The 21,560-nt window shown below is 40.8% G+C and overlaps 1 protein-coding gene across 3 annotated transcripts; it reads left to right on the top strand.

Annotated features, from left to right (window-relative positions):
- The first annotated feature begins 7,613 nt into the window (after positions 1-7,613).
- macir.L (macrophage immunometabolism regulator L homeolog) lies at positions 7,614-17,921 on the top strand. Of its 3 annotated transcripts, none has more exons than XM_041580903.1 (2): positions 7,614-7,637; positions 15,141-16,228. In XM_041580903.1, exon 2 carries the CDS (start codon positions 15,161-15,163, stop codon positions 15,776-15,778), a length of 618 nt encoding a protein of 205 aa, XP_041436837.1. In that variant the 5' UTR covers positions 7,614-7,637; positions 15,141-15,160; the 3' UTR covers positions 15,779-16,228.
- The last annotated feature ends 3,639 nt before the right edge of the window (positions 17,922-21,560 follow it).

The following is a 21,560-nucleotide window of genomic DNA, read 5'->3' as shown; positions in this document are numbered from 1 at the left end:
AAGAAGATGGGGAGCTACTGGGGCATCTTTGGAGACACAGATCTTTACTTCTAAAAGACTGTGGTTGCCTTCGGTTGATACAGAAGCACAAAACATTAGGTACAACATTTCTAGCTACTTCTTTTGTTAAGCTTTACTTCTCCTTTAAGGGCAGCTGTTATGTGATACAATAGTTGCTAATATTCCACAGATGCTGCTGAGAAATGTAGCAAATAATGTAGCAAACAGTTCCTAATCTGCCCCTGAATTACTGAGCTGCCAGACTGAAACACAAGAGACAGGAGCGTTACACTTGAATTTTCTGGAAAAATAGTAAAACATGGAATGGGGGAAAAAAATTGGAAAGTAATTGTAAAAAAGTCAGAACAATCTGAAAACAACTGAACTGAAAAAAGTGGAAGGTGAACAACCCCTTTAAGTTTGTCTTTTTTCTTTTTCTAATAAACAGACAGACAGGTGGAGGCATCCAATGTCTTTATTTGCTCCCCGTCTTCAACTCCATATTCAACTCCGTTCTAGTTTAGTGGGTGCTCAATGGTGCAATGTAATGTCCCAACAGACTGTCTGGTGCTCAGTTTGCCCTGGGTTATCATGGCCCTTTCAAATCACATGTGGGCACTTCTGTAGATAGCGGGGCTAAAAAAACACCAAGAAACACAGGAAAAGTTTTCACCTGTGGTCACCCCTAGCTTGAGAAGGGACAGTCAGGTTTAGGAACTTCAAGTAACAATTGTCCAGATCATAAAGCCATGAGAAGCAAATAAAAGCTTTTTAAATATATTCTTTGATGGAGCCGTCTGCTACATTCGGGAAAATTGAAGTTGGTTGAAGTGGACACCATTTGACGTACTGTATACAAAAATTGGGAGTCCACCTCTGATTTAAACTTAGTTAAGCCCAAGGGACTCGCCCCAGTTCACAGGCGATATATACATCAAAATTCCTTTTATCCAAAGATAGCTGTCCCAAGGCTTTCTTTTCCATAAAAAATTTTCTTTATTTAAATTAGCATTAAAAGTTCAATAACAAACAGACCCCCCAGGCCCACCTTACGCGTTTCGCACCCTCCGGCGCTTAGTCATAGGTGTATCTGTAAACAGCATAGCCTCTGCGGGATTTATACCCTGTTAGTCCTTCCCACTTTTCTTAAAACCAATCAAATTCTTTGAGGGATTAACCCTATTATGTTAATTGCTCATCAAACATGCCTATATGGGGTATTTGCATTCCTTTTCATATATCAATTGTTAAATATACATCATAATTTATCTCACAAGAAAACAGTGTAGTAACCAAAAAATCAATTGCACTCACTTCTTTTGCATTTGTTATTCATAAACCGTCAATAGCTCTCTTTTTTTTATTTTATAATCTAGATAGCCCCATAACAATGTTAACCCTTTCACGTATAACAGGTAACATCAAATTCATGATTAAGCCCTAAGGGCAAACGTGTGCCCAGATGGAATATCCACAATACTTCTCTCCTCTCTAAGAGGCTCAACTGATCTCCTCCTCTTTCTCCCAGTCTAACTCTCTCTATCCCCTGAATACTAAAAAATTCCAAGGAGTTTCCATTGCATGTATTAAAGTGCCTAGTGACATTGCTCTTTTCGGTCATTCGCGAATTTTTTATCTGGCCCAAATGTTCCCTTGCTCTTTCCTTCAATTTCCTAGTCGTGCAGCCTACATACTGTATTTGGCATTTAAGGCACGTAATTAAGTATATCACATAAGTGGTGTTGCAATTGATATAGCCTTTAATGTCAAACTCCCTCCCTCCCTTTTTATGGAAAAGAAAGCCTTGGGACAGCTATCTTTGGATAAAAGGAATTTTTACCATTTGACGTACACCTGGATTATTTTCAAAAGTTTGGAAAACGAGGGGACTGCTGGCTGATTGTTTATCAAGTAACAATTACATATAAAAGCAGCCCTATCAGCCAAAAACTATCTACATGACCTAATATAATATTGGAGTAGTCGGTATCACTTTAATAAATGTCAGGTATGTTGTTCATGTGGATATTTGTACACAAAATTTCTGTATTTTATCTTCAGGGTGTCCAAGGATTTAAGGTGGCCATAGTTGGCAACATCGCCAAACGAGCGGATCTTTCCCCGATATGCCATTAACGAGCATGGCTATATATCAGGGGTAATCTGATTGTTCAGCCGTATGGCCGAACGATCCGATTACGATGTGCCGTGGGCTCCGGCGGGATCGGTTGGGTCAAAATCAAACCTGACCAAACAACCGATCTCCGCCGGACGAAAGATGTCGGCACACGCCACACACAATCCGAAAATCGTACAAATCCTTGATTAGTACAATAGGATCTGTGTGTCTATGGCCACCATTAGGGAAAGTTCAGGTTAGGGGGAAGATGAGGATATACATGAGCAGCAGGATCAGACTATTAAATGCAGGAGTGTGCAGTTGTAGCTCAATCATTTGCACATGCAGTGACTGTAATATTTAATAAGGGCATAGAAAATCTAATGGGAGGCTTACACAGCACAATGTCAGCTGCAGACAATATCCCTGTGGAAAGTAGCTGTCCCTCTCTGCAACTTGCACTGTCTGAGCTTTCATTGCAGCTGTCAGCAAATGCCACAAAGATACTGACCACACGAGACTGCACCTTTCTTTCTTCTCTGAACAGCAAATTGGAGCAGTACTTCATGTAAAGGCTTCAGACCACAGTCTCACTATGATAAATTGGAATTTATTGAATCTAATGCAAAGTTGGCCTCAACTCTGCTCTTACAGATACTTTAGCAACATCTGTGATGTCCGGAATGGGATGATACCATAATATACACTGTATAATAACAGGATGGCACCAACATAGAAAGCTGATCCCTCAGATAGAATATAAGAGACAGATGTACCAGGGATACAACCTCAGAAAAGTAGTGGTTGTCATCTCTTCCCAAATATTGTGGAGCAATGGAGCTGATGGACTTTAGAACCAAACTGTGCACCAAACAAGTAACCCATGAGCCACAGGTTGTAATAAACAGCAGAGAAGTGAAATGCTGATTTCTTATTCCAAATGTAGAATTGTGTTAGAAAACATTAGTAAGTATGCAAAAATTTGCAACGTTCTAATATGGAGTCACTCTTCAAGAGATAAGGGGAACTTGTAATCTTCAGCGTTTTGGGACTTAAAGTGGACCTGTCACCCAGACACAAAAATCTGTATAATAAAAGTTCTTTTCAAATTAAACATGAAATCCAATTTCTATTTTTTATTAAAGCATTCATAGCTGTTGTAAGCTCATTTAAAAATCTCAGCTGTCAATCAAATTTTGTCTGCCCCTCCTCTATGTCATGGGCATAGAGGCAGGGCAGACAATTACTTTCACTTTCCATTCAAAACTTCCTAGATGTCACTGCTCTCCACACATTCCCCCATTCTCTTTACCATTTAATTGTGTAACCAGAACATCAGGTCCCCCATTCTGGTGCACAAACGAGATTCTGAGATGATACAAGGCTTGTCTTAATAACAGTGTCCACAAAATGGCGCCTGCCTGCTTGCTATAGCTTTGAAATCCCAGAGTGAAGGAAACAAGATTCAAATAATTTATATAGTGTAATTAAAGTTCATTTTGCTTGACTAATGTGATAAAATAGGATTTTGAATAATTTTTTTGGTGACGGGTCCCCTTTGAAGGAAAGTCATTTACTTGAAAGTTCCTGGACAGAAGCTCTGAAGACACAGAGACAGAGTGGAGGAACTCAGAGTAAGATTTGGAGTGCATTGTAATGCCTATTATTTCCAAAGGGCGGGACAACCACTCCTGGGGTAAAGAAATACAGGAGGCTTGAAGAAGGCAACCTGTTAATCAGTAACAACATACTTGTAGCTACTTTTTACTGTTGTTGACAAGTGTTAGGAGTATATTGATAAATGATCCTGTGTAAGAACTTGGTTTAACTTTGGAACGGCCACTTCTTTATTATCATAATACAAATATACTGTGGCCTTTGTTTTCACCATACCCTGAGCTCACGTGGTTACTTGAAGTTGAAGGATGTCTCAGGTCCAGTTGTGGGATACGTTATTTGTAAGTTCTGTGGCTGTGATCTCTATCGGTGAAGTTCTTTTCCTAAGGAGGTACAGGTATGGGACCTGTTATCCAGAATGCTCGGGACCTGGGGTTTTCCTGATCACAGATCTTTCCATAATTTGGATCTTCACACCTAAAGTCTACTAGAAAATCATGTAAACATGAAATAAACCCAATAGGCTGGTTTTACTTCCAATAAGGATTAATTGTATATAAATTTTGATCAAGAACAAGGCACTGTTTTATTATTACAGAGAAAATAAATTCATTTTAAAAATTTGGATTATTTGGATAAAATGGAGTCTATGGGAGACAGCCTTTCCATAATTCGGAGCTTTCTGGATAACTGGTTTCTGGATAACGGATCCCATACCTGATATCTTTCTAGGACACAATAAAAACTCATCGTAGCCAAGTACTCCCAATAGCAGCTACTAATCTTCTTGTGGAAAATGGACTGTAAGCCTTGAATAGACTGATCTGGTTTATACACTCCAAACACTATAAAATGTAACTCGGTGGATAGGGACACATTTCTGTATTTTCTCTGGTTAGTTGTTCTATTCTGTGTGCACATTCCTGCCTTGTTACAACTGAATCAAGTGTGACATCATCAGAGGGTTCCTTCCTAACAGAGATGGTGAAGAAGATAAAGAAGAAGATCGTCTGAGCTAGAATGATCCAGACCAAGGGAAGATATTCATCTGCTATTCCTCAGCACTGAGCACCTTATGGTGAAGGAAACCCCACCAATGGGCTAGTCACATGGGAAGGGTTTATTATTATTGAGTAGGCAATTGGAGTTGGGTTGCATGAGTTATTATTGGCTGGCTCATGAAGAATTCCTCATGATGATTTTGCATTAGAATTGTGTGTTCTTGTTCCAGTGCCACTCATACTGGAACATTACAGAGAGAAAATGGTAGCAGGCACACACAACCTATAGTGATGAAAGTGTGATTAAGCTGGTCCTGTCCTGTTGCAGGTGACAGTTGCACAAGAGATGGGTCACCGCAATAGACAGGACATACATGACAGCATTTAGCTTATCAATGGCTTTTGAAACTACATTTTATTTATCACTCGTTACACTTCACCATCATCCCCAGCACCAAACTGGGCTGAAGTGGCAACTTGGCATTGGCACTACATGAAAGATGAACAAGCATGTAGAGATGTATGTACCTTTGTGAATGAGTCCTCTACTACAGGGGTGCTTGAGGGGACTATCTGGCTATTTGGAAGCCCTTGACCCTTGTGAGCCTAATTGTAGGAAATTACATGTGGGTTATTCCCCTTCCTCTAGAATCTAGATCAGTGATCCCCAACCAGTAACTCGTAAGCAACATGTTACTCTCCAACCCCTTGGATGTTGCTCCCAGTGGCCTCAAAGCAGGAGCTTATTTTTGAATTCCAGGCTTGGAGACAAGTTTTGGTTGTATAAAAAATAGGTGTATTGCCAGACAGAACCTCCTGTAGGCTACCAGTCCATATAGGGGCTACCAATAGTCAATCACAGCTCTTATTTGACATCCCCTTGGAATTTTTCATGCTTGTGTTGCTCCCCAACTCTTTTTTACATTTAAATGTGGCTCACGAGTAAAAAAGTTCGGGGACCCCTGGTGTAGACTATGAGACAACAGCTTACAATTATATGAGCAAAAGGCTGGACTTACAGTATATATAATAAAAGCCAGTGTTCCCGCCTGTTGTTTTTAATCTCTATTTACATACTGTGGAATCCACGGGAGAATTTAGTGCTTAGTGTTGCCTTGATTAGTGTCTTGCAGCACTACATGTTATACACTTAGGGTTGCCACCTTTTCTGGAAAACTAATACCAGCCTTCCTATATATTTATCATTTTCCCCTATTAATAACATTGGGATCAACCATCATTTTTACCGACCAGGTGACAACTCTTTATACACCACAAGGTGAAGTTGTTTGCACTGAGCTTTCATGTGGATGTCATTGTAATAAATAGATGTTACTTGTTATTGGAGGGGTTAAACCCAACATCGCTGTATAAGAAGTTACTCAATACTGTGCAACAGGTAAAAAGGACTTTCTGAGCCACATTATTTTATCTCCAGGACCCAGGTGCCATTTACGCAGACAAACTTTGCAAAGCCACTTTTTGAGGTAGTCGCCATGTTTTTTACCCACTATGCATTACTTTCCACAGAATTCCAGAGCTGTTGAGGTTTCCACGGGGGAGTTGTGTCTGACGTAATTGCAGCCAATGTATTAAAATTGACACAGTTGTGCTTTAAGTGCAGTTTGTGTATTTTCCGGCGTGTGCACCCAATTCTTAGGGCACATATGCATTGCACCTATGGGTGCAGGACACTGGAAACCCTGGAGAGACCAATTAGCTTGCAGGTGGCAGTAGCTTCAGGGTTTTCTTGTGTCAATAGGAGCAGCAGCAGCACTTGATTCAGATCAGGAGGAGGGCAGTGGTGCTGAGCTCAGCTATTCACAAATACATGTTGATGCAAGTACCTTTAATTAATGGGGTTTTAATTCAAATGACTACAGTGAAATGTGCAGACCTGCTATTGAGTTTGCAGTTGGAAACATATAAATAGGCTCCCTGGTATTTGTAAGGCTGTTACTGGCAGAGCATTCAGCTTAATCCTTGCTTAAACTGCCATGGTCTCTCAGGCTGGCCACCAACAGGCACTTGTAAATATGCTAAAGAAGCTTTAGTGTGGAGAAGAGATACATATGCTAGGGAATGGCAATCTCTGTAGGATAGATATGTCCATTAGTCTTCTGATAGGACTCCAGCGGCACAAGGCAGCAATGCTAAAGACTGTACCATCATGCTGCACATGTGAGCCTTTGGCTGGCACTGGAATGCTGGGAGTTGTAGTACAATAGATGATAGTTGGCTGCAGCTTGTCTATACTGTAACTGATCAGACCCTCTATGGCTGCAAGTTCCTGCTCTATTAGAGGGAAATTGTGGAAGCACTCAAGGCTAAATCAAAATATATTTAAATATAATGGAAGTGCTACTTACAATGCACTTCCCTGGGCCCCTGTCTCATAAGTAATTCAGTATAAATGCAAGTGCATGTTTACAAAACAGGGGTTTTTAGTTACCAAAGTTATGATCATAAAATTGAAAAGCCACCATACCACGTCAAGGTAAACCCCATATGGCGGTCCCTAACTTACTTATTAAAAAGAAATGTTTCTCTGCATAATAGCATTACCTGTGTTCAGTGTATGTTGAGCATTGGTTTCAATTTGAAGGCTGAATCCTCCCCCGCCAGTAAAGGCTTTTAAGAGAGAGTGATTGCCCAAACCAACGCCCACATTTAAAAGCGTAGGACCACCATTAGTTTTAAGGGGTGGGTATGGGGTGCTATTGAAAACCACATGAAGCTAGGCCACAGCTTCAGGCCAATATACTATATTAGAGGGAAATTGTGGAAGCACTCAAGGCTAAATCATGGTTTGGGCAATCCCTCTCTCTTAAAAGCCTTTAATGGCGGGGGAGGATTCAGCCTTCAAATTGAAACCAATGCTCAACATACACTGAACACAGGTAATGCTATTATGCAGAGAAACATTTCTTTTTAATAAGTAAGTTAGGGACCGCCATATGGGGTTTACCTTGACGTGGTATGGTGGCTTTTCAATTTTATGATCATAACTTTGGTAACTAAAAACCCCTGTTTTGTAAACATGCACTTGCATTTATACTGAATTACTTATGAGACAGGGGCCCAGGGAAGTGCATTGTAAGTAGCACTTCCATTATATTTAAATATATTTTGATTTAGCCTTGAGTGCTTCCACAATTTCCCTCTAATGCAAGTTCCTGCTCCCATCATTCTGTAAGCAGGGTGCCAAATGCAGGCTCCCAACTGTCACGTTTTTCACAGGACAGTCCTGATTTTGACAGCTCAACCATCAGTCCCGGATTGTTACTGAAATATCCCGACTTTCTCTTTGATCTCCTGCACTGAAGAGCCAGAAAAAGATACAATGTTTCTAAAAAAAACATAGGCATTTGGCAGAGAGCCCATAATACTTGGCAGCTGCACTTAGATAACATCTTAAGATGAGCAAAGATACAATTAAGATAAGCAGGTCTCTTGGGGAAATACTGTGACTTGCAGTTTAAAGGGATTATTCACCTTCCAAGACTTTTTGCAGTTCATTTGGTTTCAAACAGATCACCAGAAATACTTTTTCCAATAACACTCTATTTTCTATGTGTCACAGTTTTTCTAATATTGAAGTGTAAAATGTCATTTTTCACCTTCTAAAGCAGCTCTGGGAGGGGGGGGGTCGCTGACCCTGTAAACTGTTCTAAATGGATAGATTTAGTTGATACATTTCTTATCTTTGTCTCTGCTGAGCAGAATCTCTGGGTTTCATTACAGGCAGCTGTTAGAATTGATACAATAGTTGCTAATACTCCAGAGATGCTGCTGCGAAATGAATCAACTAAAAGTTGTAAAATTGTAGCAGTTCAGAGTCTGAATTACTGAGCTGCCCGACAAACACCAGAGACAAGGACATTCAACTTTAAACTTAGATTTTGGAAAATCAGTAAAAAATAAATAATGGAACGTCATTGAAAAAAAGAAAGTGTTTATTTCTGGGGAACAATCTGAAAACAACTGAACTGAAAAATGTGTTTGGAAGGTGAACAACCCCTTTAAAGGGCAACTCACCTTCATTAGCAAAACTGTAATTACACATAAAAACCACGTGATCAAACGTTCATAAAATGACACTGACAGATTTTGTAAAATGGACATGGTAATTAGGGGGTGTGGCCACAGAATGTGAGGGGTTAAAACATGTCTGTGAGGCAATTCTTTTTGTCCTTCTTTCTTGAGTTAATGAGAGACAATATTATTAGTGAGCAGCTCTATGATCTCCTCACAATCTCCAGGGAATGAGCAGTAGCAGCACAAGGTGCCCCCAAGTGTGAGTGAGCAGTCTGGGAGTCTGTGGGCGGCTTCCTCTTCCCCTCACTCCTCCTCTTCCCTGTGTGGCTCGTGCCTGCCCTCAGCTCCTTGTCCTGCCTGTGCCGCCGCCTGGCTGCTCCGTGTCTCGGGCTGAGGCTTGTGCTCTTGTCTGCGGGAAGAACAGGTAATGCACTGGGGGAACGAGGGCTTTGTCCTTTCAGCTTTACGGCGGGGGAGTGGGGATTCGCTCCTGGGAAAGCCCATTGATGAGAGCGGGGAGCGGCTGCGGGATGGGAGGTCGGTTCCATTGTGCGGCGGGTAGAGGGGAGTCTGTGCAACATGGGGGGCATCATGGGAATCCTCATCACGTTCTCTCTATGGCGATAATGCTTTGTCATGCGCCATTCCTAATCCTCAACCGGACATGTTCCTGCCTGCGCCCTGGAGGATGCTGGAGATTGCAAAACCCTGGCTTTATGTCTGCATGGAATGAATGGGCCCTCGGGCCAGACTCCAGCTGGGAAGATGAAGTGACAATTACAAGGTTCCTTCCTGCCTCATTTAGTACAAGTAATTCATCAGGAGGAGGATGATGATGATAAAGGGCTGTACCAATTAAGGACTGTACCAATTAGGGTTGTCACCTTTTCTGGGAAAAAAATGACTGGCCTTCCTATATATTTGTCTTTTTTCCCTATTAATAACATTGGGATCAACTGTCATGTTTACCGGCCAGGTGGCAACCCTAGTACCAATGTTCATAAGATCATGGGATTAGTCTGAAGCTCAGTGCTAACACATTGGCACAATCTGCCCTGTACTTGGCAGGAATGATGGGCAGAGCTCCCAGTAACCCACTTACATTTATAGTGGGGAGTGTTGGCAGCAGCAAATCAGTGCTTCATCATGTTAGGGTGACCAGACACGGGCAGATTTTGGCTGCTGATTTGGCTCCTTCATTCCGAGTCACCATCAGCTCATGTATGGGGCACGCCGACGCTCCTGCCTCAATGATTTCTGCCTGAATATTGTCCAGGTCAGGCCTGGATTTGATCATTGATGCCGTCCTTAACCCGCCTACCTGAACCCCGTCATTGTAATGTGAACGTTCAGCCCAATGGTCTCAAGTTGGTCATATGATCTGCTCATTCCCAAACAAACAAATCTTTCAGTGTGTGTCCAGCCTGCCTTTCGTAGCTGGTACACCTGTGATTGTAAATGAGGCCCAAATGGAGTTGTGATTTCTTGCACAAAACATTATGGCTCGAATCTGATCTGATATTGCCCACTCCCACATCTTGTGTCTTATTCCCTTCCCTTTAGATTGTAAACTCTTTTGCACAGGGCCTTCCACACCTTTTGTACTGTTATTGGTTGTGATATGTAACTTCATATGTTCTATGTATGTAATTCACGTGGTTTAGTTCTATAAACACATTTACTTTACAGCACTGCGCAATATGTTGGCGCTCTATAAATACATGTTATTAATAATAATATGTCTGTCAATATCAGCTTTGCAATACAGTTGCACTGGTTTGCCAGTAAACAGCAGCCTTTGTTGCGACTGTTGAGGTGCCTGATGCCTCCCTTGTGTATTGCAGTGCCACTGTACCACCCCCTCTCTTCAGACTGGTTGTTAGATGGAGTCTGTTATGCAGGGGGAACTGGGAAGCAAATTAACTCGCAAAGACCAAACATGAAGTAGCATCAGTTTCCCCATTTGTCCTGTTTAGCTCAAGAAATAAAAACTATAGATTTTTCCTGATTAAAACAAGAGGCAAAAAGGATGTTTAGCACAAACTACATCAATTGCTCTCCTGTTGAACAGAGGGTAAACTGCCCCTCTCAGGTATGTTTGTCCTACTCCAAGATAAAGAGAAGAAAGGATACAAATCTTATTAGTCTATGATCAGGCACCATTTGTGCATGTAGTGTTCAATTGTGTGAGTAGCGTGACTGTGTGAGTAGCGTGACTGTGTGAGTAGCGTGACTGTGTGAGTAGCGTGACTGTGTGAGTAGCGTGACTGTGTGAGTAGGGTGACTGTGAGTAGGGTGACTGTGATTAGCGTGACTGTGAGTAGAGTGACTGTGATTAGTGTGACTGTGAGTAGCATGACTGTGTGAGTAGCGTGACTGTGAGTAGCACAGTAACCCATAGCAAACAATCAGTGACTGACTTTTTTCAGCCAGCTGCAGGTGCAACAGTTACAGCAGACATTTTATTGGTTGCCATGGGTTACTGCCCTGGTACAAATTTGCCCAGTGTTCATAAATGAGCCCCAGTGAGTTAAAAACCAACAGATTTGCAAATGTTAAAGCACAATTGTATTTCACAAACTTTAAAACATACTCTTTCCATATTTATTAGTCTGTGCATAGAGCACGTGAGAAATCCCTGTGTATAATGATCCTGTGGGTGAGGAGAAGTAGAAGGAATAGGTTAGATCACTTTGTGCCAGGGTGGATACAAGAAAGACTCACATAAGAACAGTAACACCAGAAAATTAAATTCTTTTTTTTTCTTAAAGGAATGACAATATAATGTACTGTTGCTCTGCACTGGTAAAACTGGAATCCCATTGTATACTACAGAGCTTATCTATTATCTGCTGGGTATCCTGTGCCTTTTCTCCTTTTTCAGCTTTGAATGGCTGCCCTCATGGCTACACAGCAGCTTCTTTATATAAACTATAGTAGAGTTTCTGAAGCAAACACAGCAGTTTTACCAGTGCAGGACATATTTTATTTCTTTAAAACATTCATTTATTGATGTCACTGTTCCTTTAAGGCAGGAGTCGGCAGATTGCGCCAAACTTGGAGTCCTGCAGTTTGTAGGTCCCTTATTTATATATATTAGGAGATATTCTGTGTGATTTCAGGTGAATGGCAAGCCAGCGGGTATAGCTGCTTTTTATATGAACACATAGCAGTATCTCACTGAGGACAGTTGCTGCAGAAGGATAGAATTCCTGCAAGGGGTATGGCAGTTGTGCATTATCTGTCATAGGAAGGATGGGCAGATATTAGGGCAGTTTGTGGCAGCAACATCAAAGCCAATGGTGGGATAACGGTACAGAAATTTCTCGGCAGGGGAGCCTACACTCCCCCCTAGGCCCATACACTTTCCTTGACTGTAAAGCCCTTTACCTGCCTCTCTAGTGTACGTGGTACAGAATCCTCGCCAGCTGCGTATCTGATGGATTTTCAAAGTGCCCTTTTTTTAAGTGTCAGGAAGGAAGAAGTAATGCATCCTATGGAGCTAAATTTGGCAAGGCAGGAAAGCCTGATTTCTCAGCAGGAAAAGGTCACTGTGAGATGCAGAATGAAAATGAGATCTGATTATTTGGGCTTCAGCAGAGACCAGCTGACTCATTCTAATCCCATAGGCTGCACAACATTGCTAAAACTCTATGAAAGGTACATAGTATTCTTTTGTAATATCTCCAATGTATAACAGCTGATTTGTAATTCCTTAAAACATAATTTAGTATATATCAGCTGTGGGAATAGAATTCAATGTTGATAATTGTGTAGGGGAGTGTGATCTGATCCCACTATATCCTTTCTGGGGTCTCTGCTGTGTGACATAGTGCTTCTCAAACAGGAAGGAGCCGGCCCCCTAGTATGACAGTTAGATCTAGGCCTGACACTCCTAGAATGGCTATACAGGTATGGGATCCGTTATCTAGAAACCCATTATCCAGAAAGCTCTGAATTACGGAATGGCCATCTCCCACAGGCTCCAAATTATCCAGATTTTTAAAAAACTATTTCCTTTTTCTCTGTAATAATAAAACAGTAGCTTGTACTTGATCCCAACTAAGATATAATTAATCCTTATTGGAAACAAAACCAGCCTATTGGGTTTATTTAATGTTTATACAATTTTCTAATAGACTTAAGGTATGAAGATCCTTATTACGGAAAGATCCATTATCCGGGAAAAACCCCCAGGTCCCAAGCATTCTGCATAACAGGTCCCATACCTGTATATTGCTTTCAGAGGTCATCATTTATTTATCTAGTTCCAGCAAGTTACTCAGAAGTTGACAATAGTTTATAAGAAACATGGGTCTTACAATAATGTAAACAAGGGTTAAGAAAAATAGGTTTGCAGGCCCTGCTCACAAGAGCTTACAATCTAAAAAGTGAGGAAAGAGTTGACACTTAAGGATGCTGGAAACAACTGATTATTCAGTATAACATGACTTCAGGTCATGAAATATCCAGGATTTGGTTTAGGATTCAGTCTTTTTCAGATGGATTTGGATATGGTTGAATCTAGTGCCTGGTCGAACTGAATCCAAATCCTTAAAATCATATAACTTTTTGTCATACAAATTTTACATGAAAGGCTCAGGTTTCGGCTGAATCCCAAAATAGTGGATTTGTCACATCCCTAGTTGAGAGTCTGCGACATCATGTTAAAGGTTCTCTACCAAGAGGCAAGGATAAACATATTTACAATAGGGGTTGTCTCCTTCATGTTGGGTGTCTCTGGATTAAAAGGAATATTTTTAAATGGGTGCTACCATTTGACATGTGTATAATGTTTAGAAAAGTTTTGCCTGCTCATACCATTAGAGAACCGTATGTACCAAAACCGGCAAGTCGGCAACCCAGTCTAATAAGTGATGTAGCTGATTACGTTTTTCTTATGTCATGTTATGTGTAATAATCTGAAAGGTCTGTGAACAACCATTTTAACCATGTCCTACTGGGGAGGAATCAGCACTTTGGAGGCACCAGGTCCTACACAAACTCCAAGCTCATTGTTGGATACTAAACAGGCAACAGCTTGATCTAGACATCCTATGATCCGTATTTTGCTAGTTCCCCTGGCAAAATTTAAAGTGATCAAGTAACCAAGAGAATTCACTTGAAATTATCTTAGTCGGAAGTTGTCTGTTCTGGGCATTGTGTCTTAAACTTCTACAGAGTGTCAACTTAAGTCTCAGGGAAATTATTGGGAAACATTAAAGGGTTTTACTGTCATTGTACCAAACACCTCAGTGTATAACTGTCTGACCATTTTGGAAAGACACAATAGACAAGGATATTGGAGACCATGTTTCCTCCATTTTCTATAATTAAGGCTTATAAAACAGGATATCCTCCCCTTGTCATATTTCCTGAAGGCTCAGTTTGGCAGCTTTAAAGTTGGGGGGGGGGGTACTATATTAATGTGGGCAAAGGAACATCTCCTTGAGCTCAGATTTGCTGATATAACTGTATAAGAAATGTTCAACAGCTGTCAAATGTGACCTGTGCTGATACAGGGAAGCTGTCTCTCGGCATATAGTTTCCTTCTATGGTTTAAAGACATTTTGGACGGGAGACAGGTCTTGACATTTAGTTAAACATTTAGGGTTAGGCCACACTGGGAGTTTTGGGGAGATTTGGTCGCCTGACGACTAATCGCCTCATCTTTGCGGCGACCAATCTCCCCAAATGCCTTCCCTGACTCTGCGCCTGCTAAAATGAAAAAAAAAATGCCGGTGCTAATCACATGCGGTGATTCGAACCAAATCTCCCCAAAACGCCCAGTGTGGCCTTACCCTTAGACACCAATTCTCAAGGAGGGATCTCAAATTGTATCTTGTACTTAAGGTGAAAATAAAAATTCAGAAATTATCTTTGCTGAGTATGAACTCTGTATATGGATGGTGATATTGTAATAACCTTTTTGCCACTGTCTGACGCTGTGCTCTCTGCCCTAGAAGAGCTTAATTTCTGGTTTGGTAACCGGAAATTCTGCTCATAAAGTTAATCGCAGAGGCTTTTTTCCACCCTTGGTAACAGGTGGGGAGTTGCCGGCTGAGTTTCCCAACTCGCCTCATTAGCACAGCACTTCTGTATACAAACTTAGTTCCCCTGCTATCTGTCTATAATGGCCTGTAATGTTTTTGTAAAGAACAATCATGTCCCCTCGCAGGCACCTTTTCTCCTGTGCTCCAGAATTGTTTTACTGCTCCTTTCACTATAGTCGCCTCATATTAAAGTTTTTGTCTTAACAGATTTGTATGATTTCCCCTGCCTTCTCTATTTATTACAATGGATGAATGAAATCTCGACTTGTTCTTTTCCTTAATTCCACTGTTTGGTGTTTTTGTTTCCACTAGGAAATCAAAGTGCCTCCATAATGGAAGTGGATATTAATGGCGTTAATAGGACTAACAATTCAGTTCCCAGTACAGCAGAAGGGAGTTCTCCGTCCAAGCCAGATCCAGAGAAACCTCGCTGCTCTAGCACACCTTGTTCTCCAATTCGCCGGACTGTGTCGGGCTATCAGATCCTGCACATGGATGCCAATTTCTTGGTTGGCTTTACTACCGGCGGGGAGCTTTTAAAACTAGCTCAGAAATGTGCAACCACTGAAGAAACTCCTGGCGAGTCATTGCCAGCTTTTCGCTCCAAGCAGTTGGAATCTGGACTTTCTCGCTCGTCTCGGATATACAAAGCAAGAGGGCGGCAGTTCCAGCCATATGATATCCCGGCCGTCAATGGAAGAAGACGAAGGCGAATGCCAAGCTCAGGTGATAAGTGCAATAAAGCTGTTCCATATGAACCTTATAAAGCTGCCCATGGCCCTTTGCCACTTTGTCTACTTAAAGGTAAAAGAGCCCACTCAAAGTCTTTGGACTACCTCAATCTAGATAAAATGAACATCAAGGAGTCTGCCGACACGGAAGTGTTACAGTATCAGCTTCAGCACCTTACTCTGAGAGGGGATCGTGTGTTTGCCAGGAATAATACATGAAGACACTTGAGTCATTTAGCTCCAATAAGTCCACGTCACTGCACAGAGAATCACTGGTCAAAACGATATTGTGCTATACTATGTGTGTAATAGGTTTTTCCTTGCAGTGGAGGCAAAGCTAAGGTTATAATATATACAGTGCTGCACCTCAACATAACTGGAAACCAGGTAGATCTGGAATACGGAACATCGTTTCTGTCACTAGGTAATCGGGATTGGTTAAGATCAAGCCATTCTGACTATCGCTCTCTTGGATTTCGACAGCACCGTAGTAACTACTATATGATTTGCTTCAGGCAGGAGAATATTCATCCTATCAAAGCTCCTATGAATTTTACACTAGAACTAATGATGTGGGTAGTCAAGTGGAGTTTAGTATTAATTTAAAATATATGTTGGTGAATAAGTCTTATTTTGGTACTGAATAAATTGACTTTGTTTTTGTTAAAACTTTTGGTAACTAAAAAGTGGATTTGGGGCATTTCAGAGTTAGGTGGATGATGATTTAGCGTAGCGCAGTTGTGTACAATATACCCAGCACCTTTGATCTTGATTGAACTTGGTTTGTTTCATGTGTCGACATTGTTCTCTCCTTTTGTGAATTCGCACTATTTTTAATGAAGCCATCGTTATTGAAATGACTAAATTAATGCAGTTTGAGATATGACTAAATATGTGGATCTGATCAGCATGAGATATATATATATATTATGTACATAAACCATATTAGCAGTAGACAATAGATTATGACACAGGGTTTACCACTTGACATTTCCTAGGACGTGCCCTGTATATGAAGTGCCCTGTATATGAAGTGCCCTGTATATGAGGCTGCCAGTGAGTCTCATGTCTGCAGTACAATACCCTTTTGCAGATCAATTTACCCTACCCGGAGGCTGTGGGCGAAGCCTAAAGCACGCTGGCATTTTTAGCATAGTTACTTGGCCGCCAGTAGGATTGTCTCATTACGTTCTCACCAAGACTTAAAGGGATTCTGTCATGATTTTTATTTCTAAATTACATTGTTTACACTGCAAATACTACCATGTAACATTTTATTCCTGAACCAGCAAGTGTATTTTTTTAGTTCTAATATTGGTGTGTAGGTCATTTCGCCTGGTCATGTGCTTTCAGAAAGAGCCAGCACTTTAGTATGGAACTGCTTTCTGGCAGGCTGTTGTTTCTCTTACTCATTGTAACTGAAGGAGTCGCAGTGAGACTTTTAATATTGAGTGCTGTTCTTATATCTTATCTTGTGTCAGGGAGTTTTTATCTGGTTACCTTCCCATTGTTCTGCTGCTGGGGAGGAAAGGGGAGGGGATGGTATGACCCCAACTTGCAGTGCAGCAGTAAAGAGTGACTGCACAAGTCACGTGACTGAGAGCACCCGGGAAACTGACAATATGTCTAGCCCCATGTCAGATTTCAAAATTAAATACAAAAAAGGCTGTTTTGAAAAATGGATTTCAGCGCAGAAGTCTGCTGGAACAGCACTATTATTAACTGATGCTTTTTGAAAAAAAAAAAACATGTTTTCCTGTGACAGAATCCCTTTAAGGTATCCATGCTATTGGCCCATAAGTATCAGAAGAGGGTGCACCAGCTTCCATCCGAGTGACATCCCTGTTTATTTATTTACAGTCCCATTAATTCTGCATGCACGTTATCATGTGATCAGTTGGTTTCACTTTTACACTGGAAACCAAATGTAACAATTGCATCTGACTGCCTTGAACAGTAATTGCATGCAGTGCAACCACCAGCTCCAATACACGGGAGATGTGAACATGTTCTGTATATACAAAGCCCATGAGCTGATCCTTTGGCTCCTTGCGTAAGAATACCATAATAATGTATGCATTTATAATACTTTGTCGCATAACCACTGGATGTGTATCCCTATATCTGTAGGTGCAGAACTATACAATGAGGCTGTTTTTTCCATTCTCTGTTCAGATTGGAATAAAGATATGCACCACTCTCATGACTTCACATGTACAAGCGGGTTCATTTAAGGCTTATTTATGGGCCAAATGTGAAAAGAGGCTGATTTTTAAGGAAGGGACCTCCCATTACATTGGAATCATTTATTTTTCCCACCTGACATTCTAACATTCCCTGTCAAAAAAAAAAAAAAAAAAAACAGGCTAGAAGGGTAAACTGTCAAAGCCACAAAATCAAATGAATCATATTTGTATATTTGCTAATACACATCTGACATATTTCTTCCCTGTCCTGTCCCAGCTGTCACTATAATATAACAGAATTGGGTTTGTACTGCAACATTTTAGCTTTAAATTATAGATCTGCATTCTTTCAGATAAGTAAAACATCCCATTTGGTTTGAGATGCACTGTTATCTGACAGCTAGGAATCAAGACGTGCCCAGGAGGGGGGTTTACGAATCCCCTAGTTGTCAGGATAAATGGCTGTTGTACTTGCAGCCCAATATACAGTCAATCTATACTCAAAGCAATTGGACTTTACAGGAGAAGGGAAGGTACCGAAAGCAGTTTATTGCCAATAGATTAGCCACAATAGTGCAAGCTATAACACTATATTTATTCTGTAGAATGCTTTACTATACCTGAGTAAACAACTCTAGAAACTCTGTTTGTTTAGGAAAGCGGCTGCCATATTAGCTTGGTGTGACATCACTTAATGCCGAGTCTCCTCCTGCTCACTCATAGCTGTGGGCTCAGATTTCAGCAGGGAATGGGGAAAAGGAAGGAGAGAGGAGCAAACTGAGCATGCTCAAGCCTGTGCCCTGAAGCTTTATGCTGAAAACAGGAAGTCTGATACAGAAGCCCATGTGTACACAATAGAAGGGAAGAAATGCAGAGGACTTAGAGAAACAATACATTGAGGGTTTACTGGTGTATTTATATAGACCTTTCTGATAAAGCTTACTAAATTTTAGCCTTCTCCTTTATAGACTTTAATATTGTTTCCAAGCAGGAATACCCCAGAGACCAATAGCATTTATACTTTCTAGACCACGTCTCCTTTACCAACATGGACGCTACTTTAAGTGAAGTTAACATCAGACTGAAAACATGCACAAGGGCTTATTTACTCATGGCTGCCATGTTTGTACCCATAGTGCCACCTTCTTTCCTTAATTCTGAGCTTAACGACATGATTCCCAAGGAGCAGCTGGCACCTGCAAACAGAGAGGTGGCATTTACTCATCTTTACATTGCAAAAGAAAAATGGAGCATTGTGCTTACATCCTGATAAAGCCATGTGTTAGATACATGGATTCCTTGGCTCAAAGGAAACTCTACCTTGCACTGAACCTTACACTGAACCTTGCCCCTCATGTACAAAAGTAGGCACAACCATAAAAAAAGGCTTGGATAGACGAGTGCAGTTAGGAGTGAGCACATAACATATTGTGTTAGTAAAGTCAGTGATTTTGATATTGCATGTAAATGAACAACACCCATTGGATATAAAACCAGAATAACAGTGGGTACCCCAAAGGGTAAACTTCTGGTCATCAGTACTGGGAGATCAGGATCATCGTTCTGGGCCCCCTTGTTCCACACATCATTCTCCGCCTCTAATTGGAACAGGGACGGATAATTTGTGGCTGCTCAGATGTTTTTCTAGCCATAGCCAGCTGTTGACTGAATGGGATGGTCTTTCTTTACATTATAAATAATCTATAGAACATGCTATGTTTTCTCCAAAATCTGAACACAAATGGACACTTTTAAAAATAATTCTTAAAAAAAAATATTGACCTTATGCTGATTAGATCCATGTTTTGTCACGAGTTTTAATGAAACACAAACTGCTGAACAAGTTGCTTACACTTCCTGATTCTGAAATGAAACACCTGTTCTTTTATTTCTTTTTAATTCCATGTAATTACGTCCAATGAAAAGGGAGCGACACCTTTTAGTATATTGCGTGCTTGGGTATCCATGATTTTCTTGCATCCTCTTCCGAATCTATAATCACTGGAAACTGACAGAAGTCGATGAAGTCTAATGACTGATGAAGTCATGCAAAGCTGCAGAGTTTACTCGAGTTCTAGTAACCCATAGCAACCAGTCCGAAGTTATGCTATGGGCTCCAGGACCTGCTACAAACCTGAAGGTTTTTATTTCTAAAATACAGTGTCATAGAGTAGGAGGAGGTTAAGGTACAGGATATACTTTGCTTTAGATGAGCTCTATAACAATCTATATACATTGCACTAAGAATACTCCAGGAAGGATAGTGGGTTTAACCAGGCAGCCTGCTGTCCGTGCTGCTCTATAACATAGCCATACACTAGGCATTTCTCTTCTTTCTAGCTGTTTCATATAATGGTTGCACTGATTGTTCATTTTTCGGTGGGACTAGCTCAGGCTCACTTCTGGGAATATGATCTTTTGAGTGACACAATAAACATTTTATAATCGTATTCAAGCATGCCTTTGTAGCAGTGGTAATGGGTGTATGGGTTTGTTTCCCGCTTGTGTCTAGAATCAATCAAGTGAATTTATTACAGATAGGCCTAATGCTGGTATGAGCATCCTATTGCCGTGTGGATTAAGTGGATACTTTTTTTTATAAGCATTGTTGGGTCTATTTTACCTAAAGGTGACATCAGAGAGTGAATGTATAACTTGTATGTGTTTGTCATTCGCATTTATACACGTCATGGTGATCGCTCGTGTTGTTTTCTTTAGGTCGGACATACAGTAAAACCCATTTTACACTTTTCAGGGGATCAGCAAGAAAATGGTGTAAAACAGCAAAATGTATTATATACTGCTAGGATCACAAAAAATGGTGTAGAACGAGGGAGAATTTTAAATCAGGGTCAGTAAAATGAAGCTTTTACTGTAATTCATTTACCCCTCTGCATATTACAGTAAATGGGGCGCTCACCATCTCAATAAATTCTCCTGATATCCCAAAAACTTACATTTTTTTTCTAATCTGGATTCTGAAGGGGTTTATTTGATAGAAACGACTCCACATCAACTCTTTTGTGATCTGGGGTATGATGATTATTGAAGGGTAGACCTTCAAGTGTGTGTAGAATCCTCTTGCTCAGGTGATTGGCCAAAGCAGGAATCAGGGGATTTAGGGCTAAGGATTGAGAATATTTGACCTCTTTCATCTGTTGATCTACTTTAGCCTGGTCCCACATTTGTAGGCTGATAGATTAATTATTATGAATAAATCTGTAGTTGGGGGGTTTCAAATTGAAAGTGATAACTCAGCGCATAGGAGAAGTGGCCCAGTTGCACCGGCCCTGAGCCCTCAGCACGGGGAGCAGACACTCAATGAAGGCAAACTTCCACCAGGCAGTCAGTTGAAGGTAAAAGGAGTTTACTGTGTCCACAGCCTGATTGACTGAGTAGGGCAAGAGGTGGCCTGTGTGTGGCTAGCATGTCATGGTGCTATCTGTAACTTGCTTTCTGAGGAACCCCCATGACACACCACATGCATAAAAGACTGAACTTGCTTATAAACAGGGTATTTCCATTTATGTAAACTGGGAAGATTATGGATTACGTAGAGTAGATGGACTTGGTTAAATTACCATTGAAACCAGTGCAATGGTTCTTCTGTATGGATTTAGGCCTAGAATGTTTCCTATAATATGTATTATATTAGACATAAGACACTTGGGAAGTTTTCATTTCTTTCCCAGTTACTACACTGCTTGCCGGTATGATTGTAACTCTCACACTACTCTTGCATAACTGTGTTTAGATTGAGGCACTCATGTAATTGTAAGATTTGTTTTTGCCGATTTATTATTTATTCACTGATT

Source organism: Xenopus laevis, chromosome 1L (genome assembly GCF_017654675.1).
Source record: "Xenopus laevis strain J_2021 chromosome 1L, Xenopus_laevis_v10.1, whole genome shotgun sequence".
NCBI lineage: Eukaryota > Metazoa > Chordata > Amphibia > Anura > Pipidae > Xenopus > Xenopus laevis.
Note: the sequence above shows the minus strand (reverse complement) of the source record. Positions and strands in the feature narration are given on the sequence as shown.